Source organism: Cygnus atratus, chromosome 9 (assembly GCF_013377495.2).
Source record: "Cygnus atratus isolate AKBS03 ecotype Queensland, Australia chromosome 9, CAtr_DNAZoo_HiC_assembly, whole genome shotgun sequence".
NCBI classification, from domain to species: domain Eukaryota; kingdom Metazoa; phylum Chordata; class Aves; order Anseriformes; family Anatidae; genus Cygnus; species Cygnus atratus.
Genome location: NC_066370.1, coordinates 16,755,417 through 16,782,724, shown reverse-complemented (window position 1 = coordinate 16,782,724; position 27,308 = coordinate 16,755,417). Strand labels below are relative to the sequence as shown.

The following is a 27,308-nucleotide window of genomic DNA, read 5'->3' as shown; positions in this document are numbered from 1 at the left end:
ACAGAGACAGAGAAAAGAGAGTGACTGCCCGAGTGGGAGAAAAGAGCAAGAGGGAAAGGAAAAAAAAATAAAAAAGATGTAGAAGAGATTAATACAAAAATTAAAGTGAAACTGTGGAAAGAGCAAGCTATTTGTCTTCTCTGCAGTCTGAAGACATAGGTGGGTGGCTTTAATTCTCAGCTGAGGTTACTTTTCCACCGCAGGAAGCCAAGCTATTGTTCAAAAAATCAGACAGTGTGCTTTATTTTTATTTTACTTATTTTAAAATAACAAGGAAAGTGCTTAAATTTTACTTGTGTGCCCTAGAGCGATTTTGCTTTTTGAAAGCACAGTGCAACTGAGCATAAATCCATTAACTTGTTTACCAGGAAACCCAAGTTTTAAAATTATCACATGATGTTGCTTTATCCAACTGAAATGCAACTAATTACACCTTTTTTAAAGCAATTAATAGCTTTTTCTTTCTCAAAAGGTCTCTTCCTTGGCATAACCTCATGAAAACACTCTGGCAAAAGGAATCAGAATTCCGCATCTCAAGAGAGCGGGACAAGTCCCCAGGGCACAGAGCAGCAACTTTCCCAACCAAGCATAAACATGACTTTAGTAAATGTTGCAATGACTTGAAAATAGGAAAAATCGTCTGCCCAAACAAACAATAAGCACCTCTAAAGGGTAACGATCCACAAAATACTATGTACTCCCAGGCTCTGCTGCCAGCTTGGCCTCCAGAACCTGTCCAAGCCCCTCTGCTGCTGGTTTGCATGTGAAACGTCCCACGGAAACATCCGCCTATGCCTTTCAAGCCATTTGACCTCTTCTTTAAAGCCTGCTTAGTCACTTTTTTTCTATGTTTGTAGCACCTGGAGACGTAGCCAACATCAGGCCCCCAGCTCCGTGGGCTGCACATTCCCATGCAAAGGGAGAGGGAGCAGCAGTTCACGCGGCACGGCAGCACGCCCGCTCCACGTGTCTGAACCAGACTGGAAACAGCAGAAGGGCTGGGTCTCGGCTTCTGCTTTGCTTCCTGAAAACACAGTAAAAATTGCTTCCTTTCTATCTCGAACACTTTAGCCTTTACAGATCACATTTACCTCCTTTTCTTCGGGAGCTGGGGTGATACAAAGATGAGGAAAGCTGAGATTTTGCTCATTCGATCACACAAATTCAGGAGCTGCGAGACGGGCCAAATCCTCAAAATTAGTAGAACTGAAATTGCCCCTCGTTCTTCCAAAATGAGACACAGGATGAGATCACAGGTTAAAGGGAAACAATCTTTACTTACTCCTCCCATATCGAAAGTTTTGGCACTTGCAGGATTTCTGAAAGTATCTGAGAAGCCACTGATACAAATAGTGATGTTGCAAGGAGCGATGCTCTCAGTGATCCCAAACCAGGGAACATTCAGAGCATTTCTTAAAAACAGATGGGGGAAAGGGGAGAATGACACCACACACACACACAAAAAAATAAGTTAAAAGGTCAGTGGGGGACTTCAATGAGTCTAAACTCCAGAATGATTCCTATCTGCTTTGTAGTGACTTTTAAAGCACGGTTTTACTCAGCTCTCGTAACTACTCCAACCTTTGGTACTTTTGTCTCTGGCACCGGCTGACTGTTACGGAGACGACTGATTTTACAAACCAGCTTGGGATTGGCTCCAGGTACGGCACAACGCAGAACTCGTGCTCATTAAGTGCCTTTAGCGATGAAGGACAAGTGAAGATGAAAAGCAGAAAAATGTTCTAGGAAAGGAGCTGTTCCTAAGCTGAACGCTTTTTTTCCATGAGCCCATCAGCAATTCTTTAAATAGTTTCAGAATTATGAGGAGACCATCTATTACTGAATTAAATGCTGGGAGCAGGTCTTCCATGTGAATTGCATACAGTTTTTGTCTGTAGCAGCTAATAAATTCAGCAATGCCCTAAACCCACTTGGTAATAGAATTTAAAAGCTACCTTTTATACTGCAAAACAAAGCCAGTACAAGCCCGTAGTAGGGCACTTCACACATTGTGCGTTACAGAGCTCTGAGTTTTATACACAAACCAGCACAGCCCAAACCAGTTCAGTGCTGTTTTACATGCTTTCACTATGGTTAGCATTAAATGTTCTGTGAGGCACATACTTCCCCACGCTTCCCAGCCCTGAGGAGTAAGTTCAGTGAAGGCTCTTGGTCAGCAAGAAGCATTCCCAGCCTCTTAGAAGAGCTGGAGGTCAAGCCTCCCATGGGAACATGGGGTAGATCTTCATGATGGTTGTGTTCTCCAAACGGCCAGCTTCCATGAGGTGGAAAAATCTAAGCTGGTGATCAGTCAGAAGTCGGGTCTCCAGACCTCACAGAATATACCACGGTATCAAGGCAGAGAAACCCAACACCCGAGTGTCCTCTTCTGCCAGCAAACCCATGCCAGTTCTTCACCTTGTGACAGGAGGTGCTGCCATCCAGAACGCTGCCTACACCATTCCTGAAAATTGCCTTCAAACCTGGCGCAATAAGTTAGGAGGAGAACAGAAGAGCTCTTCTGTGCAAATGTTACCACTGCGCCATTAAGCTGGATACTTTCACAAAGAAGGAATTCTCCTGGGGGAAAAGCACTAAATACTCAGAAGGACAGAATTTACGCAGCATGTGCAAGATAAAATATTTAATCGTAGACTGAAGGACACAGGGAATGATATCTAACAGAATAAGCACGCAGCAGAAAGATTTGTTCACGCTGCTGAACAAGAAACAAGGAGTAAAATACAGATGAAAGACAAGCACAAGTATCTTAACAGTAAAAGTAAGGCCAGACCACGGGACAGTTGGGGACAGCCAGTGTAATGATGGGAAACGAAGAGATTGTGACATTTGGACCAGAGGACCTTGGAAATCTTTTCCAACCTTAACGATTCTGTGATTTCTGTGACGCATCAGCTCAAGCCAGCATTGGCAAACTCAGACGCGTTCCCTTATGCGCTGACGCCTATGCCCAACCTTTTTTTGCCCGTGCAGGTTTTCTCCCCACTCCTATGTTGGTATCTGTTCACAGTGCAGAGGGTCACGGGTAAGCTAGTTTCCTCCATGCCTGCACGAATGCCTACCGGTCTTCGTGAGGTGCTAAAGCAGCAAGAGAGGTTTGAAAAATTGTATTGATTCCTTTGCAAGACTCAAGTGCAATGAGTAAAATGAAGGGGAGGAAGAACCCCAAATACATTCGATTTCCCCACGGAATGCCAGTGCTTGCCTCACGGTCACCCCTGGGAGAACCTCCAGAGGACTGCTTGTGACTTAGGCCCACCATGAATCTTTGCTGCTCGGAGTCTAACCCAAGCGCTTGGCAGATGGATCTTTTCCCTCACACCAAGGCAAGCTCTCAAGCAGGTCACCAAGGCAAATGTGTTTCTGTGAACTCAAATTCCTAGCTCAGAGAGCACTTGTTGCTGGTAGATAGGAGTTACCAAGAGAGACTGCGCTCAGCTCTCTCAAACACCCCCTAAACAGCTAGGTTTCCAGCCAACGCGATGAAGGTAAAAGGACAATTTCTGGCATTCGCACCGTGATTTGTTTATATCTCTATTCCAAATCCCATTCAAGAGGTTAACTCTATCAGGAAACCAGCAGCCTTTGAATTTAAAGAGATGGGAAGTGGCACCCAGCAGCTTTCAAGATGAATTACAATCATTTGGGGTGTAGGATGGCGTCCTGTTCCTGAAATGAAGGTTTAGAGTGGGGAGGGACCAGCCTCTCTCTACTGTTAGGTCAATCTCTTTTGTGATATCTCTACTGAACCGGTGTAATCCAAGGCTGAGTGAATATTCCCAGGCATTCAAAGAGACCTTGGGATTCAGTGCTAGGCCAAACACGTACAAGGTACTTCCCCACTGAGCAGCCTTGACATCTCAACTTCTTTAAGAACAGAAGGCAGCTGCTGAGATTTCACTCTTAGCCATCCAACTTTTGGTTTATTTTTGGAAGGATTTCCAAAATACTTCCACCTGCACCTTATTTTACACTTTGTGTTACTAGCATAATAGTAAACAATCAAGAAAAACTGTAGTGAATTACCCTGTAAGAAGACATTCTTTCTGTTCAGATGGATCCTTAAACAAACCCCTGCACTGCAATAAACGAAAAGTTAAGACAACAGTCCAGTGATTCACATGGATCCTGCCATTTTAAGAAGTTGGTAACAGAATATGTACAGCAATAACATCTTTGTCGCCTGCATGCAACAGAACATGACTGAAGTTAGCTAGGAATAGGTTCCCACACAGTTATTTGTACCCTTTTTATCTTCCTCACACATCTTTGGATTCTTATCTGCTTAATTTACTGGACAATCCTGCTTTCTCTAGTTCTATCTGGTCATCACCTATCATTTGTAGTTCTTCTCTAAAGAGCCTCCTGGTCCCTGAGGTCTTTTTTAGTGAAAAGAAATCCTAGACAGATTGCTTTCAGATCTGTTTGTACGGGAATTTCTGGATCCCCTCCCTTTTACCCATATCCTTAAATGAATTCTATATATTTTTTCTTCGATATACAATTGGGCACTATTGTTTTTAAGTTAATATCTACACATGCTAGTGATATCTGCCAATCTAGGAAAACTCGCGCCTCTAAATCCTTGGGGAATTGTCCCAGGTCCTGAATTTATGAACTGAAACGATCCAAAAAGTGATTTCACCCAGAGCATCTCTCCTCAATGCAGGAAAATATATCCACTTTTAAATATAAACTTTCTTATTTTGCATCCCCATGCCTTATCTGTTTAATAACCTTGTCTGGCGATTAGGCTCCCTCTGTTCCCCTTTCAACCACCATCAGTTTGGAGCAAGCTCCTCTACTTCTAGGCCAAGCTAAGGGGAGCACTGTGCTGTTCCCTTGTCTCACTGATTTCCAAAGAGATGTTCAGAAGAGGAGGAGTGACGCAATCCAGCCCTCTGATTCCATTCAACTCTGGCCTTGGAAATTGGAAGTGATGTGTGTTTCCGCAGAGACAACGCCACGTTACGTTAAAAGAGGCAAAACACACTGTACATGCTGCAATTTCCCCAGCATCACACGGGAGCACATTGTGGGACACAGCATTGATCTGGATTTGGCAGAGATCCGAGAGTATTTTGCGTATTTCAAAGAATCTGCAACCACAGACCCTTGATGGGAAGAAAAAAAAAAGGAAATGTACCTGTTTCTAATCACTGCAATACGTCTTTTCCACTTTGCTAGCGACACACCATATAGATCCTTAACAAAAACTCAGCAGACTAATCAGCAGGTAACAGGAGAGCTGAGCTAATTACATTCGATATCAAAGGAAAAACTGCCCAAATGTTACACACAATCCCACTCCTTGTATGTCTTCTTTATTTCTCCCACATTTGACTCCTGCAATAAATTTAAGTAAATTGCAGTTTATGGTCATTTTATATTTAACTCATACATTGATGTTTCTGTCATTTTCTCTCTAAACCATGCCTGGTACCCATTCATCCTATACTCTTACCTTACAAAGAAGGAAGCATGGTAATTTCGTAATGTAACTTTTGATTCAACACTAGTCCATTCTTCAGTGTTTATCTTAAGCAAATCAGCCCAACAAGACTCTAATTACAAAATCTTACTATAGTCTGTGCTGCAGGAACCAAATGGATTAGCTGAGAGGTCCTGTACCAAGTGTTGCTACAGCAAATTTTACCCTACAGTGTCCCAAAGTGTCCAGAGAGACAAAGCTGAATAGAAGATAGCGGGATTATTTGTCTTTAAAAAATAAATAATAATAATAAAGTGTACGCAACTTTGCAGAACAAAAACAAAAAGCAGCCCCAGTGTCTGCAGGCCTGCAGCAGACAAGGGATAACTTTAACAACATTGGTTGGTTTTTACCAACATGTATGGAAGACTCCTTGAACAGAGATGCAAGTCCTCTCGCTCTTCATGTTTCTGAAATCTGCAGCCCACAGCGGACTCACACGTCAGCTAAGGAGGGAGATCATGCTGCACTCTTCCCAGATGTGGGTCACTAAGAGAATCTCTTCTCTTTGCTTAGACCCTGTTTTCAAGACACTTAACTGAGGATTTTATTGCATTCCCCTTAGGTATATTTGATTTAAATTCACCAACAGGATGAATTAATTTATAGGGGAGGGAAAAAACAGGGAGCAGCATGCTGTGGAAATCTCATTTGCTTAGGTCCTCAGGTAAAAACCAGGAAGATTCAATGAACATATCTATATATGACCTTGCTTCCAAATACAGAAAACCACTGTCACTAAGGCAAAAAAAAAAAAAAACAGGGCAAACAACCTGCAGGATATGTTTCTGTTCTGCACTACAACAATTCCTCCTACAGTAAAACTTCAGAGTACCTTTAGAGTACCTTTAGAGTACCTAAACTTGAATTACTCTTTGAAATTGAGGGCTACGGGAATGAAAGAACCGCAAGAACCATGTTAGTCATCAATAAACACACAAGAAGATGTACAGAGACCCTGACAGTGTAGCCCAAAGAAGTTCTTTGAAATCAGCATCCAAAGATCTGCACAGAGGTGAGACAACCCCTCCGAAATGGACCCCAGTAATTCCCGGTAACTCCTTTCCTGTCACAGCCTGAAATTTCAGCAGATGGAATTATCTGCCTTTAAAGTGGTTACATTTCACCTCTCTTCCTGCTAGTAAGTAGCCTTCAAACACAGCACAACTGCTTCAGTTGTGCACATTACCAGAAACATATCAAACGACACTTGCACATTATTCCCAGAAGAAGTTTGGCAAGTGCACGAAAATTGCCTGGTTCCACTGGGACGTGCAGGTCACGTGGGGAGCTCTTACACGCTGAGATCAGAACAAATCTTTAAACGTCTGCACCCTGGAGGAAAGCGCTCAGGCTTGAAAGCCGTACGCTTGCTCTCTGTGAACAGTGCGCAACAGTTGTACGAACCCAGAACTGCTCCGCTGGACGCTCCTGGCTGCAGCCGTTCGCCGGGAAACGTGCAGAAAGAAAGGATCACAAAAAGAGCATTGACTGAAATGAACTCGCTTAAAACCTTAAGCTACCCTGAAACAACTCGACAAACACCGTAGAAGCTAGCTGCAGTCCAGATCCATCTTTTACTCCGAGATGATGCTGAGTCATCGAAACGGAGTACAGTTCGTTCATATTTCTAAAGCTGTTACATAAATAACCCTGTTTTCATTCTTTATTGGAGCTGATCTCTTAAAATATACACCGACAAATGCAAACAGCAAGCTTACCTCCCTACTGCTATCATTAAACAATAAAGAGGAGCACGACAGTTAATCAAAAGCAGACTCCAATAGAAAATCCTCTCAAAACCAGGCTGGCCCACTTAAGACATATATCCCTGTACGGTTTCCAACTGCTGCAAGGTCTTACTGTGAGCTCCATTAAAAATAAAGCTCTTCCCACAATCATCCCTCGCTTCCTTTTCTAGTGACACCCTGCTACTGGATAGTTCCTTATGACGGACTTATGGATTACTTCTAGAAAAAAAATCAGCTTTTACTGACTACATAGCATAGGCAAGTCCTCCGTCCAGCGACTGGAAGGAGGTTATGCTGAGAAGTTTTAAAACTAAGCAAAGGTGCAAACACAGTCCCCATCTCTCTGCTTGCTGCAAAAGATCCTTCGTGGCAAAGAAATTGCCACAATCTTGAATAAATTGGCAATGAATGTTTGAGGACAAAGACCATTTCGTTCTTCAAAATCTCCTGAAACGCACTGATTAAGGTGTCTAATGGGGGATGTGTGAGCAATGGGTGTTTGGGGTTTTTTTTGTACTTTATATGGGTACTAATAAACTAAGAGAAATGGACGTTTTCAGAATTGGGTACTGCGTTCTCTGTTGATTTTTGGAGAACTCCTGACATCATGAGGATGCCAGATATGTGGTTTGCTCATGCCGGCTTTTTTTTTTTTCTTTTTTTAAAGTGTTTAACATATGGGCAAAAAAGATGGAAAAAATAATAATTTCTTGTAACTGGGTTTACATTTGGAATAAAAGATGTGTTAACTCTTAACACAACTTTGTCCTCATGAGACATGAAGTCTTGCCAGCCCTGGATAAGCTCTTTAACCTCTAAAACAACTCTTTGTCATAATAATTGCAGCTAGTATAGCAACTTTTAAAGCCAGAAATCCCTCAGGGTACCTCCAAAATATATCAAGAAGATCCAGTAAGTGCAAGATTAATATTCCCATAAGAGCTCTCCTTAACACAGAAGGGCTGCAAACAGAAACAGCTTTGCAAGCAAGTAAACCCAAGGGACCCCTAGCACTGGTTTTTGACCTTTCTAGATCACAAGTTCCTGAAAATTTTCAGTGAAAGTACAGATGTCAAAAAAATAAAAGATAAATCATGTATGCTGATGGCTTTATACCCTTGCTTTTGCCATCCACACTTCACGGGCCTATAGCAGTAGTCCTTGTTTTCCTGTAGCAGTTGAGGGACCCCAGGCAGACGATGACTAAGGCTATAGCTGCACAGTGGGCCAAACAGTAACAAATCCAGAGATTCAATTCTCATACAAGAAAATGCCCCAAGAACTTGTGAAACAAGATGGATCTGAACATCTCCTACAAAGGACAGGTCTGAGGGCTGAAATCCCCAGAGCTGGAAGGTGAGGAGAAGTCTCCCCGGCAAGGCAGGGGCCTGTGCCATCCAGGATCTGATAGCTGTGACCTAGCTCAAAATGCTCCTTCCCTCCCTGGATGCAAAGTAAGGACAGCAGTGAGGAGTGCATGTGTCAGGTAATACAAATACACACGTTGCTGTTACTGTCTCCTGCAAGGAACAGAGACTATGTGATGCTCACTCCCTGGCTGAGGATCTAGCACCCTGTTTCTGAAGCTCTGGCATTACACTGTGCCTTGGGCAACACGCTCTGCAGCTGCTTCTCTGAGGTGACACCTCAGAAAGGGGCACAGGATATAGGTAATATGCCAAATATATGGGAAACATACTCCTTACAGGAGGCTCACAAAACGGTATTTAGATCGGGGTTTTCAGATCATTAAGTGTTTCAAAAAATTCACCTTTGGCACTCAGCATTTCAGCGGTGAGCCACAACTGTCAGAAAAAGGTTCGGGAAATGCTGGAGGAAGTTTGTGCCTCAAACAGCAGCACATTGGGAGGAGAATGGACAAGAGTCCCTCAGGATGGTTCTTGGTTGCTTTTATTACTCATCTACACATAAAAAGATCATGCAAGGAGATGTTTGCACAACATCAGTTGTTGGACGTGATTCCAGCTAGCAGACTGGACATCTTTGCTTTAGATAAATCTCCTGCTTTCAACGAGCATTTAAACATCGCAGCACAGACACGATGCTGACATTTCATTCCCGTCTGCCTGGGGACACACCGAGCAGGCCGGACAGCTGCCCCGTCTGCTCGATGGATGCAGAGGGTTTCCTGCAGTCTCTCTCCTGCTTTTTGTGCCGCTTGCTCCCGCTCGGCTCCTCTGCTCCCTCTCGGAGTGCTCAGAACTCACCAAAGACCACGAAGACTTGGTTTTCTTGTCCATATTTCCTTCTGAGCCACTGGGTCTCCTTACAATAAACAAGACATTTCTAATTTAAAGAAAGGCCATTTCCATGGTGGTTCCTTCCACACTGATGGAAAATCTGGTCCTTGGGACACTCACCAGCCACAAAAGATGTCATGCCAAGGGGGTGATGTTCCTTGGCCTAAGCCCTGCTGGAGCATGGTGCTGCTCCCACAGCGGGGCTGAGGCTGGCAGGAGAGGCAGGGGGCACGGTGCCCAGGGTGGGCACAGAAAAGATCGCTCTTAAAGGAGGCTCCAGCTCAGAGCGCCTTCTCATTGAGAGGAGTCCAGGGCGGAAAGAGCCTGCTGGAGAATGTACGGCTCCAGCCAAAAGGCAGAGATCCTACACAAAGGGCTGCTGCGAGCAGGCTCTTAATCACACTTTGTGATTCATGGAAAATGATGTGGGGGCGAACAAAGGCCTGAGGGCTGGGACAGCCCCCAGTGGGTGCATTCACTTGCCTGCTTTTACAGCGCCTCTTGGATTTGCTCATCCGCGGCTCATCTGGGGGAATGAGGAATATGCACAACGCTCCCAAGAAGGACGCAAACTTTCAAAAGCCATAAATCCACGCTGGATTTCCCACTCCATAAGTTTTGGATACAAGCCACAGAAACCTTAACTTTTACTCTCAGGAAGTTGGCCATGCCCTGACAGTCAGTCCCTGACTCTTTCAGGGTTTCTTCATGTCTCTTCTAAATCACACTAGCAAAGTTTATTTTGGGGAACTGAGAGAAGAGAAAGGTTCCTGTACCTTCCACTTTTGTTTTATTTGAAAAGCTGAGCTTTGCAAACCCTCCCTGTGCAGAGTGGCCCTGTAGCCCAGTCCATTTTACCTTCCTTCCCCAACTGCCTCATTTTCCTGAGAAGACAAAGTATTATCTGGCTGCAGAAGCATCCTCTGTCCACTCAGGATAAGTACATCAGAGATCACCTTTGAAAGAACAGGGTATGGTGGGAGGGGGAACGGCGCCTGCTCCCGGTCACGTACAAGTACACTCATTCCCTGGAAGCATGGCTTTGACGTGACCCTCTCACATATTCCTTAGCCTTCACTGAAGATCAGGAAAGGGCAAGGAAAATATTCATCTGGGGAATCCAAGAAGCCAGCACAGGCCTTAACACAGCCCCTAGGAGAGGGAGGAGTCAGAAAAAAAAAACAGGCCAAGAAGACTTGGGTGGTTTTTTGGGTTTTCCCCCCTCAGTTTAGTTGCATGAGAAGGACTTGTTCCAACAGGGCACGTGGGGCAGCACTGCTGCGATCCCACCTCTGCCTCACAAGGGGGCATTTTGTCATCAAACTACAGAGCTCCCACAGTCAAGCAACAGCCTGGTAATGTCTAGAAGGCTCTTGGCTGGACATTACAGGTAGAGGATCCTTTATGCGCCGGCACTTCTCCTTCCTCCCAGGTTGCAGGAAGAGGGCTCATACAGCACTTTCTGCAGTATGGGAGAGAAAACATGCTCCACAACTCTGCCTGGCAGATATACCAAGTCCCAGGCATGAGCAATACTGTCTCTGGGAATGAAAAATTCTTGGTCAAACAGATATTTTCCTTGAACATATTCTCCAAATGGCTTATGGATAAGAGAAAAATGCATCGCAAACCAGTTCAGTGAATGGTTTTGTGCAGCATCTAAAATCCATGCACATGTAGGTCAGTAGAGGTTCAGATGCCAGAGTTTCAACACCTTAGTTCTGAGTGACTGTGGGATCACAACACTCATAAATCTACAGATAATTCGCATGATGAAGCACAAAGAGGGAGAACAGAGTTAAGTTCAGGATCTCTCAAGAAGACTGTTTAAGTTTTCTGTGAGACAGAACAGCAATTTTTCCTTAACCTTGTCTCAAAATTGATGTATCAATATAATCAGAAATAATTTTATTGGCCTCAAATTTTCTTGCATCTGGCTTTATTCTGTGTTTGTTTTAATTAGTTCTATAGCCCTGTAATACTATTCTGTACCTGTGTCTAAATGACACAATTTATTGGTCACGTTACACAGAATGAAATCAACCAAAAACAGGGAATCATGCCTTTGATATTATCATATTGTGATGACTAATAAGAGCAAGCAAAACTAAACACAAAGAAAAATCGCTTTATCTTCTTTATTAGTTGTGGATATGTTAATCAAATCATGTACTATTTCTAAACCAAGCCTGTTACTGGATTTCATCAAACTAAACGAGCAGAACTTGGATAGCAAAGTAAGCTTACAAGAGTGAAGTTCCTTTAGTCAGAATCATCAAGATTTGGCTTCTGGAGCTTTACTTTCTGTTCTGCTGGCCTATGGCATAGTGAAAGTACAAATAAGGCAGAACAGAAAGCTTAAAAGGCAATGAGAAGAGGAACACAACTTATAAGGCACACTCTGCTCATCTGACTACTCCCAGCATCCCATAAGCAAACACCAAGAAGCAATTCACCCAGTGACCTTCAAAAACCAGGTTCCTTTATCCAGGGACTACGTGCTTGAGGTCAAAGTTTTACTAGACTTCAGTATACGAGAGTGGTATATTAGCTATTCAACTGTAAGTCCCTTAATAACAAGGGACAGCTGAGATCTGCTCAAATCAAATTATAGTTCCAATATGCAAAATATTGTGGTTCTGCATTTCCTGACACCAGCATTATTTCAGGCTGCAGCTTGAAGATATCTGCTCTATGATTTCTGAAAACAAGCAATTAAAACAGGAGAAAAACTTATCACTTACTCATATTTGGTAAAGAATACTACATGACAAATTATATATATATGAACATGTCAACTGCTGAACATAAACACTGAGCAGTATTTTGTAAAATATATCTCATACCGTCAGGGAGTTGTTTACAGGACAAAGCATCATCAAGATCTTTGGCAGTTGATGGGTCGATGGTGAAAATGCATTCTTTCCTATCCAAGAAAAAAAAAAGGAAAATTTATCTTCCAGTCATGAGGAAGGTATCAAAACACATAGACCAGAGACATCCAGACAACAATAACAATGTTTTCAGAAGACTCAGGCTGTTGAAACATCTTCCAAACTAATCTGAAAGTCTAAATCTAATGCAAAAAAGAAGTTTTGGAGAAGTGAAACTCCTTGATGTCAGTTTTTTGTTGTTGTTTTCTTTAGTTTTTCTTTTTGGAAGAACTGATTGCTTTTAACAGGTTTCATCTCACTGCTGATTTTCCGCCACAAAAACTAAACAACTGATCCCATCAAGTTCACTCTAAAGAAACAAGCAGGGAAAAGTCTCGATGCCTTGCAGATAGAGGAAAAAGAGATGGTCCCTAATTGTAGAGCTAAATTAACCACAAATAACCCACAGCCCCATGCATAAGAGCAGGTACTGGAGCATCTGTGACTCCGTGAGCACAGCTAGCATGGAGCAGAGGCAGCAAAACACTCACAAACCAGGCTGTGTGATAACTAAAGCAGGAGTGAGTCTTTCGTTCTCGGTGCAGACACTGAAGGGTTGCAGTACTTTATAACATCTATGTTGCAGATCATGCACCAAAGGGAAAATCAGGTTCAATATGAAACACTATGAAAGTTAAAGAATAAAAGAGCTCCCAATTAGCTAATTAGATTTAGCAAATCAACATGGTGCTTAGGAAAAGCTGAACACCCCTCCACATATGCCACAATAGGTGGCACCTGGAATAACCAGCCTTGCCCTGGACAGCTTACAGAACTTGTGTCCCCCAGCAGTGGGTGGCAGGGACACTGGGAACGTACCGAGATAGACAGTTATGGTCTACGGCCATGGAGACAAGCCAAAATATAGCATCTGACCTCAGGCATCATCGTGTTCAAAGCACAGAGACCTAAAACCTGAAGTAGTCAGGATAAAAAACCAAAACCCTTTCTGAAACTCCTGCTCAGGGCCTCCCTTCACTCTAGGCTGCCCTACCGCACCTTCCTGCCCAGGCCCCTGGCCTACAGGAGGGCGCTCCCAAGCACGGTGGGGAATGTGAGACTAGACCCAAAAGAGTGGTGGATACAGCAAAGGAACAGGTTTGCTGGTTTGTTTTGCTTTTATCTTAACATTTGGAACAAATTCAGCCCCTCCCGAGGTCAAAGATCCCTAAGCACAATGGTACAGGCTGAGGCTGCCAAGGAAGAGATCAGACAGCTGCTTTTCTTCTCGCCGCAGAAAGACTCGGATCACGGTGGCACCTCCCTTCTGGAGATGTCTAATGAGAGCACATTTGTTTTTCTTACCACACAGCCACTGATATCCTCCTGGGGTGGCGGAGGTGGGAGGGGAAAAATTACAGCGAACCTTTAAATGAGCAAGCGTCACACGGAATTAGCAAGTCTCTGACTTTTTGCATGGGTGCTTGCACAGCGAGAGCGATGGCTCTATCTTTGCAGGCCTATCACTTCAGTGCTTAAATGCTCTGGGTGGTATCTGTCGGTGTCAGACAGCTGGCAGCGTATATTTATATAATTCCACCAGGCACACTAAATAGAGATTTTCAAAGACATAAAAATCAGTAAAGCACTTCACTCCCTTCCGAGACTTTGAAAATCTTTTAGAATATGCTAGCTTTCAGATTGGACAGCAAAGCTGCCTTAATCCCTCGACGCACATTAGTTTCTGAGCCTTCACATGCATCCAAACAAATTACAGATCGTGACACTGAAAGATATCAAATCTTTTCAACTACACGGCGACTTTGATCTGTTGGTGTCTAGCCATCCGGCAGCAGGAATCGACTAATTTGTAAAGGCTTGCAAGCGTCCTTGCTTCCATAAATAAGGAGCCCTTAAAATCCCAAGTCTACCTAAGGCAGGAATTTCAGGATCTCTCCTCCCCAGGGTACCTCACCTCAGGGAGCTGTGTGTGTGCACAGATACACAGCCACCACAAGCAGCTTGCAGGCGTGCACGCGTCCACGCACCGCAGCCTGGCACCGCGACTGCCCCCCAGCCACCTCGAGTAAATCTTCCTTCAAGCTCCTTAATTTAAAAGAGCGAACAGCAGCGAGCAGAACCTAATGGCTTGATTTACGCTGACAAGTGACCAAGAAAAAGGGTAAAGAGCTTCTTCAAAGAGAAGGCGGGTTCCTGTGGCACGGGAAGAGATAGCTGAGCCCAGATGTTCGGGGCCCACAACCGCAAGCCTCTGCCACCCATTGAGAATTGTAGCTGCAGGCGGTTTAAAGATTAGCAGATTGGTTTCAACAAAGTGCATATTTGCAGCCTGCCCTGGAAAGAAGTGAATGCAAAAAGGCGGGTGCCAAATCCCGAACACATTTATACAATGGTAGCAACTAGCAGGGCTGCTTTGCCGAGATGTGTTTGGCCGGGGAAGGCTGCTGCAGAGGTCGGCGGTGGCCCTGGTTCAGAGCACACGGAGCTGGGCTGGGGGTGGCCCCATCCCCCCCGGGCAATGCCTGGTGCGGGGCTCGTTGCCGCTCGGGGCGCGCTGGCCGGGCTCCCGCAGCCCCTTTGCGTGCAGGCACAGCTCTCAGCTGGGATATTTAAGCTCACAGATGCAAAGTTGAAGAGGGATCCAGGCAAACAGTGATCTAGCATTTCTCAGCAGCACCTCTACATGCAGCACAGCTGGGATATGTTTTACCACCAGGCTCAGATCCGCTTCTCCTTTCAAACTGCTCAAGGGACTTGAACTTGTAGCTTGTCACGGGCAGCTTATTCTGGGCACAGACTGCAAGGTGAGGTAAGAAAGTCACTGAGCAAGTAACACAGGGAACGATACTCCTTGGCACAAGGGCCCTGCAGAAATGTTGCAGGCCAGGTAGTCACTGGGACAAGAGACGCTGATTTGCAAGCAGAGCTCAAAATCCGTGGCAGTGAGATAATTCTGGCACAAAGGAGTACACCTGACTAAAATGTTCTAAGTGAATTCTGCTTACCAGTAATTGCATTATTAAGTGTGATGAATTATATTTCTGGTTTTCAGCTTTTATTACTGGAGAGGTTTCAGATGGCTACAGGAACCAGGGCTGGCATGTTGGAAAGAAAACAATCCACCGAGCGATGGGACTGCAGCACCGGGCACGAGTGCAGCACCCCCACGTGTGCTTCTCCAGGCAAGCTCTCAGGAAGGCCTAGGGCTCTGCTGTCGCCTCTTGCTTTTCCTCCAGCCCTGCCACTGTCACTTTTTATCTCCGGAAGTCTTCAGAGCCTCCTCCAGTCCCAGGGCACACCAGCAGCAGGCAGAGACAAGGGACAAGAGGAAAGGCTGGGGTTGGCAGCGCAGCCGCCCCCTGCCCCACAAATTGTCCCCTTCCCTTGGCACTTGCTCCAGGCCAGGTCCCCCGGGAGCACCCCAGAGGCAGGCTGACAAAACCCAGCCGGGTGAAGAAATAACATTGCCCCCAGCTATGCGGCAAGTCCGCTCGGTGAGGAGGAAGGAGCCATTGAAATTCCTCCACTGGCCATGCTGGCCAGCTGTACAATACCCCAAAGGCTGTGGCACAAAGATCCCGGAGAGATCAGACCACATTTCTGAGCGTAACCAATAACAAAACCAACCTGCCGTGGGTTGTATGGCTAAACCTCAAGGCAACAGCACTTCTCATGCACCTGCTAACAAAGACGTTGCTTAAGCGCAAGCAAATATCACGGCTGCACACAGGCATATTTGCATTGACCACAGGTAAATACAAATTGGCAGCTGTCGCCGGCTTCTGGAGGGCTGCCAAGGTGACCTTGTGGATTAAGCAGCCCGATCATTCCTCTCCCCCCCTGCTTTAAAAGCCCCGAAGGAGCCATCTCTCATTGTCATTACACCTAATAAAAATCTGTTTTATTCATTTAAAATTGTCAAAACATACTTTGTAAAAGTAATGAGATGTTCCAAGTCCATTTGTTCCAACAAACACACAAGTTAGTTAGTGAAAGGAAACTGGTTTAGGAGATAGAGACGCACACAGAGTTAAGAGATTTTCCGGTCTTCATGCTGAAAAGGGCTGGAGATAAACGTGTCTTTTAAGAAACCCCCAGCCTCCACACGCTAACCAAAAAGAAACATTTCAGTGTGCAAACTTCCACTTTTTACGGGAGCTTCTTTGTCCGAAACCTATGTTTAATGTGGGTCTGCAGAGGTGGACTTGCTCTGGCATGGAGTTTGTGTCGATGGAAGAATAAAATCTTTTTCTCCCTCCTCCAGGTGGCCAGAGGATTTGCGCACTGGAGCCGGGCCATGCCTACAAGAGTTTTGGGGGAACGGCTCGCAGGGAGCGCGGTGGACCCGCACGTGCCACTCACGCCGTCTGCACCCTGCTGAAGCCCCTTCAGCACCGCTGAAGGCACAGCTCGCACGCCGGCCCCGTCTGCCATCTTGCAAATCAACCATCTGGGGAAAAAATGTGCAGAGCAGAGCGCTCTGTTTATTAGACGGTAACCACAGCATGCACATATACAAGCTGGAATATCAATCCTAATTTAAGGAAAGCTAATTAAGTGCCATTTCTCTTTGTACACCTTAAGGAAGCCTAATTAAAGTGGACGAGCGTATCTGCAGAGCGGTTAGTCTTCTTACCTTTAACAGAACCTAAAATAAATGGCTATTGCCGCAGTAGAGGTAAGATAAACAGTCTGTTAGTGAGCTAGAATTACCATCATGGTAATTACAATGTTCGCAGATCACAGGACTGCAACGGCAGTTTGTTTTTCTCTGTGTAAATAAGTACATCTATGCAAAGGTATTCACAAGAATCAGCAGAGAAAATAGCATACAGTCGGTGCTGCAAGGTTTGTTACAGTACATCAGTATAGCTTTTTGCCAGCTAAAATCATTCAAAACTCAATAAATCAGTTGGAGCTCGCCATAAAATATAACACAAGGAGATCACAAGTCCCAGTGGTCAGTGCTCCATCTTCGCTCGAGTGGAAGCCTGCTTGCACCAAGACGAAGCACTGCGTTTGTAAGCCATGGCCTCAGGCTGCAGCAGAAGCGAGGTTCCCGGCGTGGCCGGTGGTTGGGTGAAGTCTGGGTGTTACCCGCGTGATTTTCTGTGAAAGCAGCTCGATGCTGCTAATGCAGGAAAGCGACGGTTTGTGCACAGCAAACAAAGCAGCGCCACGCAGCCGTGCGAACCCTGCTAACACAACTGGACAGCCTCCCCAGGCAGCAGCGTGCCAGCAGAGATGCTGAGCCCAGATCTGCACCACTCTAACAGACGCCAACAACCGTGAAACAGTTCAGGGAACTGCGTGTACCCACTGGGACATCTGAAAGCCCTCGATGAAGCAAGATGTTGCTCTTACCAGATGAAGTGACCGTTCGCAGGAGGCAGAGCCCGAAAGAAGCAAGCAGACACCAGCTACTTGGGAACCAGGGAGGGCTGGTGCCTCTGACAGCAAGCCCGAGCACCTAAGGAAGGAGCTGAGCAGGGAACCACCAACTTTCTCCCAACAGGGAACCCAGGCAAAGGGGCTGAGGTGGAATTAAGGTGCCTGAACACCTTACTTACCTCCCTGCCCTGACTGTCTCCCAAGGGCAACCTGCAGACTGAGGCAGCCTCCTGCAGCATTCACAGGTCATTCACCAAAACCAACGCATCCAAAAGGACTACAAAAGACAAAGAATCCACCAGAAGCCACAGCATCCGCTAGCAGGGAGAAGGTGGCTGCAACCTGCTGGCTGCAACCTGCTGGCTGTGAATTCCCCACAGGCAAACAGCGCTTGGCTGCAGATTCAACCGGCTGGGTGACCACCAAATGCTGACCTCCCGTCCTGCCCCGGCTCCTGCTGCCAGCCCACAGTCCCTGAAGCATCTCCTGAAATCTTTTGCAGAAGCATTACCCGATTTCCAGCGCCCACGCTGCTGCAGCAGGAGGGGAGATGCCAACGACCATCGTTTTGTTTATTGAAGTATAGGCATTACGAGCCTTCTTTAAACTTGAATATGTCAGTGCTGAGACATTCACAGTAAGAGTGACTGCATGTCTAGACACTTGCAGTGCATTTACATTCTTCTAGGGACTCTTTAGATTGTCCTGTTCTCTTCACTTTGTGAGTGCATACAATAGCTGGGTGGGACCGAGAGCTCCACATCCCGGTTTACCCTTATTAACTTCAGCTCGAAGCTGGCTTTTTAAAATTAAGCAACGAAGGCACTTTTAGAGTCCTTAGGCTCTTCAGGTCATTTCTAAGAACCTGCTGAGCTCTATCTTGGAAAAGCTAAACAGACATCATTTCTCAGAGCTGGAAACAGTTGTTTTAATTTGGAAATAGGCATCCTAGAGCTGTCAACTCACTCCAGTGAAAGCTACAAACGTTTTTTCACACAACAGCCCAATTGTTATGGCAACCGCAAAAATCAAATCTCATCCCTCAATCCCAAGTAAACCCAACTTGACCACGCTGTCTGCGCAGGTTCGCTATGAAGTGCCAATAAGCATGGGACCCGTTCCACCGATGTTCATCACTCAGATGGGTATGAGACACTTTCGCAGGGAGAAATTTCAGAGAACAATCAGTGCCTGAACATCGAGATTTCGACATCCCACTCCCAAAGACATCTATTACGTGTGGTGTCTACCACATTTGTCACACTTGATGTGGGCAGATTCCAGTTAAAGCCCTGGAGTGGCTGCTTCCAAGACGACTGCTTAAAAGGAATATATTAAAAAATATGCACGCAATAGAATTGCCCTGACAAATCTCTGAAGGCACTCTGAATGCCCTGTAACACACCGACAAAGATACATGACACACCACAAAACTCTCTTTGCATGGTGCATAAATTTCAAAATGAAGTGAAATTACAAAATAATTGGAAGCAAAAACTGCCCCCTCCAAACACTAATTATACAAATCCCACAAAACTCCAGCACACCATAAAATGCATTGAAAGCCCAACTTTATACATCAAACCTGTGCTGTTCTTTTTAATTTCTCTGTGTTTATGTTTTAGCTAACATCTTGTTCTGGTTCAGAAAACAGACCTTGGTCCAAGAGAGCAGCTAACAATGGCTCCTGATGTATTGTACTTCTACAACAATAAACATTTACATTTTCACCAAGGACTGCTCGCTGGATTGCCGAACCGGAATCGGTTATTCCTTCTGTGTATTTATGGCCTCAAAGTAAGGAGGAAGAAGGTAAAAAAAAAAAAAAAAAAAAAAAAGAGCACTGCAGTCTTGGAACATAACTAAATGGTTTGAAAAGCCAACTTATATATAACAGAGATCAGAGTGTCTGAGAGACCAAGCACCAGCAATACTTCCTACAAGTCATGCTGTAATTGTGCCACAAATATAATGAGGTCTCTGCACCACCACTATCCCACGCAAGAAGGTGGAGTGTAATTGAAAATGCACTTGCATTATATAAACTACCTTAATCATAGATGCACCGAGCTAGAAATGGAAGAGACATTAGGTCATCCAACCCCCATAGGTCAGAGCTGGGCTACACTTGACAATACATTTGCGAGGACTTTCTCCAGTATAGTATTAAGCATCTTTAGTGATGGAGTTTCCAGTACTTTCTTTAGCACTGTAAGCTACATTCTATTTTAGGTTGGACAGGAAAGGTTTCCTCTTTGTTTTACCCTACTTGTCCTCATAACACCCCTTCGTATCCTCCCACCACCTTCAATGATTCTCGCTTCTTTTTGGTCCACGTATTTTAACCATTAACTACGTCTTTCACAAACTTCTAGTTTCAGTGTTGGCAAATACACACTGCATGGTTTATCCTTCCTTTCAAGTTGGTCCCTCAGCTCCCAAAATACCTTAGTCTTCTTTGGACTGCCCCACTTCTAAACCATGCTGTGACGTCTCCAGGACAACTCTGCCTCATACAGAAAACACCTTCATGTGTGCCATCTGTATTATGTTTGCTTCTACCTTTTTAGAGAGTGAGGATCTGAGAATAACCTGGGAACAAGGATCCATCACCCAAAACCTTCAGGGCAGTCAGGTCAGAGAGCATACATTGCTCACTCAACAGCTTACAGCACAGACCTTGAGAAAAAGGACTTCTTTTTCAAGAAAACAAACGTTTTCTCAGCTTTGATGACAAAAGTGTCCTTCCCTCCTGAAGCACGAGGAACCAGGGGGGTTGGAACTAGGTGATTTTAAGGTCCCTTTCAACCCCAGCCATTCTATGAACCATGAAACTGGGACAATGACTATGGTATGCTGTCTTACAGGCACCATTTCCCACATACAAAACCCAACCCACAAAGGCCAGACAAGATGTGGAAAGAAAGAGCTCTGCAAAGACATGAGAGGTGGGCTGAGATGAGACCCCACTGCGAACACCACAGTCTGTAAAGGTGTAAATAGGTCTCCTAGTATTCAGGATCAGAAAGAAGCCATGAAGAAAATGTTGTTCCTTGTAACGACCAGCCTGTTCTAGTGATCAGTGCGCGGCCCTGAAATACCACAATGGGGATATACTGCCTCACCTACTTCGGTTCTGTGTTTCTTCATCTACAGCAACAGAGACACACCCTGGCTGACACCAGGTCTTGGATCTTTCATCTCCTGACTACGGAAGTGCTATCCAACCTGTAGTAAGAGAACAGCATCTGTGGTATCAGGGAAAGTGGCAGTATCCAGCACCTCTGAACTGGGCAGGCCACCTCACATATGTAAAGTGACAGGATGGGGCACTCTTCTGCTCACTGCACGCAGTTAAAGCCCACCTTGTGATCCAGTAGAATCCAGTAAGAAATGGACATGTTCCCAACCTGATTTAAGATTTTTATCCTCATCTCCCTGTTATTCCCTCCATAACATAAGCAGCCAGACAGGAACAAGATTGTATATATAGCAACCTAGTTGCAAAAGTTATTACTGTTTTCCACAGCGAAACACTCTTAACTAAGCAAGCTTGGTTTTGATGGCCTGCAATATCAGAACACAATAACCCTGTCCAACTGCACACCACTGACTCCACTTCGAGCTGTGCTTCCAATGACCACACGCGCCTTCCTGTAAGGAAAAACACCAGTGATGTTGCCAGTGTGTCTGTACACCAGCCACTGGTAACAGCAGCATCTGACAGCAAACACCATGCATCATTTTGCACAAAACAGTGTCACCACAATTGCTGTAGCTATAGTGTAGTAGAAAATGTTATGAAAACAGAGCGGAGGACCTGAAGAAGCCAACTGAGTGTCAGGAGCAGGGAGCTGAATCACATCACTCTGACAGGAGCGCTGTTTTGTTCGGTTTTACTTACTCAGCTAATGGGTGAGTACTGTGCTAACGCTAGCTCTCCTCACCAATCCAAGAGCACTGTTCCCCAGGCTGCCCGGACAGCAGAAGTACCAGAGCAGGTACGGACATCATCACTCTTCTGGACTCGGTCCTGTTAGAGAGGGACTAGATCTGACATCCTTAGACACCGCTGAGTAATCCTTTGTGTGCCTTCTATCTCCCTATGGAGAACATTGAATTAGTCACAGAACAGCTCAGTGCCCAGCGAGAGGGCAGAGATCATAATCTGGCCCTGTTTGTGTCTCTGCTCCACGCCAAGATAACAGTCAGGTCTGCAGCAATGTTGCTTATACATTTGCTAAACAAGCCATTTCTCAGTTTCCATCAGAAACCAGAGCATTTTTACATATCCTATTATAGCTGAGTAAGTCTTGCTCTACTTAACACTAGCTTTTTGTAGTGGAAAATCTCCAGGAAACAAGCTGTTTAATGATGTTTTATCTGCCTTGCACTCATTTCAAACTAAAGTATTCCACCTGCCTTGAAAAGACATCTGTTTCAGAGGCTGATTGCTTTCCTCCAACTCCTTGCTCAGCTCAAGGCTGCCATTTTTTATTTTTATTTATTTAACCATCACCTCTCATTTTATCAGCCAATAATCTGCTTGGGCAACTACAGCAAAGAACACGCTGTCAACCCTTTCCTATAAGCACGGCTAATCCCTGTTACAAGCTGCACCACACCTCAAGAAAGGATCAGCAGGCAGAACGACAGTGCAGGTACTGCCCTTCTGCCAGAGCTTCCCCCTTACAAACAGTGCCAACCACAGAGCTTCCCTCCACAGCAGGATGCAGAGACACAGCACAGCACTTTTCCTCCCTTATCAACCAAAGGAAGGATGCTACATTTCTGAATGGGCAGCCAAAATTACAATTTAGCCTTTAATAGCTTTGATAGCTTTAGGTCAGTTGCAATTTGGGTCACAGCGTATTGAAATATCAAGACGCAAACTTTAGCTGAAAGCTTCATTGCACTCTTTAGAGCTCTTTGTCTGCAAAAGCAAAGTTCATTAACTCTGCACTAGCAGGGAAGCAAGTGAGCATTAATTGTCCCCTGCCAATGCTGCGGATCCTTGCTGAACCCCATGATGATGCCCTCCAGGCCTTTCAGCAGCCAGAAGGCTGCTAAAAAAAAGCTCACGCTCCTCACAAGAGGAATAGAGTTTTGCTGCCATTCAGAGATCTCAACAGAGAAATGAGTTGATGGGAATGTCACCAAGCTCAAAGGGAAAAGCAAAATCCTGCACACCTGGGGAGGAATAACACCACGCACTGGTATAGGCTGGGGGCTGACTGGCTGGAAAGCAGCTTGGCAAAAAAGGACTTGGGGTCCCGGTGGGCAATGAGTTGAACATGAGCCAACAACGTGTCCTTGTGGCAAAGAAGGCCAACAGCCTACGGGGCTGCATTAGGAAGAGTGCTGTCAGCAGGTCAAGCGATGCAGTCCTCTGATCCTTCCCCTCTACTGGACGCTGGTGAGACCGCAGCTGAAGGGCTGTGTTCAGTTCGGGGCTCACCTGTACCACGAAGACACCAAAATACTGGATCAAGTCTGCTGAAGGGTCTCAGAGATGATCAAGAGATTGGAGTGTGCGACTTTAGAGGAGAGGCTGAGAGCTGGGACTGCTCAGCTGCGAGAAGAGAAAGCTCAGGTGGGGACATCTTACCCGTGTCAAGAAATACTTGATGAGAGGGAGCAAAGATGACTAAGTAAACAGAGCCAGATTCTTCTCAGTGTATCTAGTGACAGGATGAGAGGCAATGGGCACAAAACACAAAAGTTCAATTGAAAAATTACAAAAACAAAACAAACAAACAAACACCTTTTTACCATAAACATGCTCAAACCCCAGAATAGGTTCTTCAGAGAGGTTGTAGAATCTCCATCTCTGGAAATACTCAGAAACAAGCGTGACACAGCCCTGAGCAACCGGCGTTGGAGTAGATGATCTCCAGAGGTTCCTTCTGACCCCCATCACCAGTGATTCTCATGAGTTCTCAAAGTTCAGAGCTTTTCAGTTGAAGTCAATCAGTTTCTGCTCTTCAGACCACATCCATCTTGTAGATATTTCAGAGTTTCTTGCCACAGCACCCTTTCTCTGCTCAGTATTTTTAGCTCATTGTTTTGTATTTTGCCAGCTGAGAAACTGCAGTTTGTAATTTTACCTTCAGCTTCATATTTCTTCTTAAAAGTGAATACAATGTCCTGTTTATAATAATAAAATCACTAGTTGGCAGGATGACATCAAATGGAAAAAGAGAAAGCAACTGGAAAATTTAGAGCAAGCAATTTTGAGTGCCAAGTTTCACATTTGTAATAGTCCAGCGGAGGTCAACAGGCTCACTTATTATTAGGCAAATGGTAAAGAAATAGATATCCTCAAGTTCTTCCATGTTAGACTATATAAACCATCTCCACTTGAACAGGCTCTGGTGCTTTCCAAAAGAGTGATGTTATACATTTTCCACAGTAACACCAACAATGGGAGACATGCAAAAAGGCAGAACTGCTTTGCAAAGAACGGCCTTTTTTCTCTCTCCAATATTTAGGTTTTTGTTTCCCACTATGATCGGACTTTCCTGGCTTTAGTTTCTTGTCCCAGTTAAGCAGTAAAGGAAACAAAAAGATATGAATGAAATTAGAAACATTTGGAACAAGTCTTAGAAATAGCTTTTGGGTTTCTTGGATTCCTGGCTACACCTCTTCAAATGGCTTCCTCCTCCAGTCCCCCATCTGCTGCACCCACCTCTGAAATTTGCATTTCCTCCTTTGCATTGACCCTCTTCTGTTCACAGGCTGTGCTTTGTCCCATACCACTGAACCACTAAGTGCAAAGCAAAGCAAACAAGAAAATGAATATTACATGTTGAAACACTGGAGATGATGGGAAAACGGTTGGAACTTTGCACCCATCAAAATTTGTCCCTTTAACACTAATCCTCCAGTATTTCTCTAAAAGCAGAAATGAAACATTTCTCACACTTCTAAGGAGAAGAATACCAACTCCGGTCAACCTGAATAATAAAATAGTCCAGTCCCATCTGTGTTATCACATTTAATGCCTCCAGAAGGCAAGTTTGCTCAACCAGGCCATTCTGATACTTCATGAAACTTCATGCTCTCTGTACAATACAACTGTGGTATGCAATGGAGATATCTAATATTTGCCTAGTGCTTTTCATTAGAAATTTTCAGTGTTCTTTACAAACAATTAAGCTGGGAGTGCCCATGAAATACTTGCCTCATTTCACAAATAGATAAAACCATCCAGGTAAAAAGCAGATGTCCATGGCAAAACTGAGCATAACTGGCAGAGCAGAGAGTTAAATCAGCTGAAAGGTTTCAAAGCCATCCACGAGGTTTGGATCTTTTCTGCCTTAAGTAATATTAAAATATTATGTAAACCTTTCTTTGTGAGCCATTACTGGAGAAATGATGAAAAAAAGATCTCCTGGAAGCAATTCTGCACAGGCTATGTAGGTGAGATCACAGTTGCTATCCAAACAGACTATGCATGGCAAGAACACGCTTCCTGTAAAACTGAAAGACTTGCAGAAGATCAAGGAACATATTTACAAGATGGCATGGACAAAGTATCCTTCCCTCATCTTGCCCAGCCTCAGCAGATCAGTGAAACACATTGCCTTGCTTTCATCTAAAACCACTCTCACAAATGCCTCTGGTACAGAACCTCTGCCTCAGTGCTCTGCACGCTGGCTCGCAAGCAGACCTGACCACACCAAGGACACGGCTCAACAGAAGACAGAAACTGCCTTTCGAGGAGGAAAGAGTCATTTCACGTGGTGAAAAGAAACTACAAAAACTTATCTCAGAAAGAGGGAACACCAGAAAACCTGAAACTTTGCTCGGGTCTCAGCTCCATATCCCAAAGGCTTAATTAATAATGTTAGAAAATTTACATTAGTGTTTTACAGAACCAGAGAGGATTTACTATAGACAAGAGTATTTTAAGCCAAACTCGAATTTATGTTTACCGTAGTCAGGTGAACAACGTGTAAACTGGATTAGGGCGAGCTATTTAGAAGTGTTAACATGACCATTTCAGGAGGAAAGGCGAGCCTTTACTTCACTGTAATTTATCTAATAATATACTCTCAGAATATTTACAGTGCTGTACAGTAGCCTGGGAGATCAACATGCACAAAGTAGAGCAAAGCTAGGCTCTCAGGGGCAGGTGTTGTTGAACAGTGCGTGAGCACCCCTGGAAAGCAAGGCACAGCTCCCACACACATCCAGCTCAGGTGCCTTCCTCTGGATGCTGCCCTGGGCCAGCGTGTATCAGCCGTTTGCACCACGCCACAGACCACAAGGCACTTACTGCCAGCAATATGAAAGCTAACATTTAATATCAAGGTATAGCTGAGCACTTCGGTTTGTCAGGAACAGTCTCTCAAGGTCTGATGGGAGAGACCAGAAGAGAAGGCAGCCAGGTCTCTAACTGCAGGACTCCACTCAACTAAGTTCATGCTACATTTACCAATAAACTCAACTTTTTTCCAGGTAGATAAACCTCTCTGCGTGATGAAACAAAGAAGAAGATCCATCTGTATTTTACTTTTCATAACAAAAAGCCTCACGTTACCTTCCTTCGTATGTGTTTACACCACAAACTAGTTAGTCAGCAGTGGGGCAGTTGACATTAAAAGGATTAGTACATTAAGCTCAAATAATTGTCTTAAAAATCTTGACTGTTAAATGTTTATATTTGAGAGGATCAAAAGGAAATCTACTTTGTAGTGTGCACTGTGGTCGGGAAGGGGCAGAGAGGGATTTAAATGGCTTAACTGCGAAACTGTTATCACCTTGATAAGTCCCAGTGCAATAATTCAGCAATAAAAGGAACAAATGCACTTGGAATTTGTTTCCAGAAATGATTGTCTGACTGGAGACAAGTCAAGCTCTTTATTTGCTTGAAAGAACTTGGTCAGAAGAAACAGCGAAAGCTACTGAAATGTAGTCAAGAATATAAAAATAAGCACTTTCCAGTGGCTTCTGAACTGCAGCTTTCAGTATCTTTTTTTTTAATTTTTTTTTTTTTTTAAGGTAGCTGAAGTCTCCAGTCTGGATCTGGTATATGAGTGTGGCCACTAGTCAGTCAGGAGCACAATCCTCCCTTGAATTATTCCATTGTTTGGCAAGTGAACTCCAGTGAAGCTGAAGCAGTGGGAAGGTCACAGGCCGCAGTGCAGGATTAGGTCCAAAGTAACATCTGGAGTCCAGGTACAGATACAAACGGCTGCAGTTTATCAGCTTACCCACTCCAATTGCTAGCTGCCATGCCAATAACAGATAAACTAAGAGGGAGAGGAGCTTCAACCACTGCACACAGTGTCTTGAGGAACCATGCTCATGGGGCTGTTTCACCCTGAGGACACGCAAGAAAGCAACATTACCCTGAGCTGCTGAATCTGTTACCCATGACACAATGAGACCTGCCAACCGAGACAGGATACTCAATTACACGTGTGGGAGTGGAACACACCGTATCATCTTAATAACACAGTTATTGGTTTGCTTTCTTGCAACTTCCTTCCTT

The 27,308-nt window shown here is 44.7% G+C and overlaps 1 protein-coding gene across 1 annotated transcript in view; it reads right to left on the bottom strand.

Annotated features, from left to right (window-relative positions):
* Positions 1-27,308, bottom strand: part of DIS3L2 (DIS3 like 3'-5' exoribonuclease 2) — a 192,329-nt gene that overhangs the window by 80,285 nt on the left and 84,736 nt on the right. Inside the window, 1 exon segment of the mRNA XM_035544858.2 lies at positions 12,371-12,450. Coding sequence (XP_035400751.1) covers positions 12,371-12,450 — 80 coding nt within the window.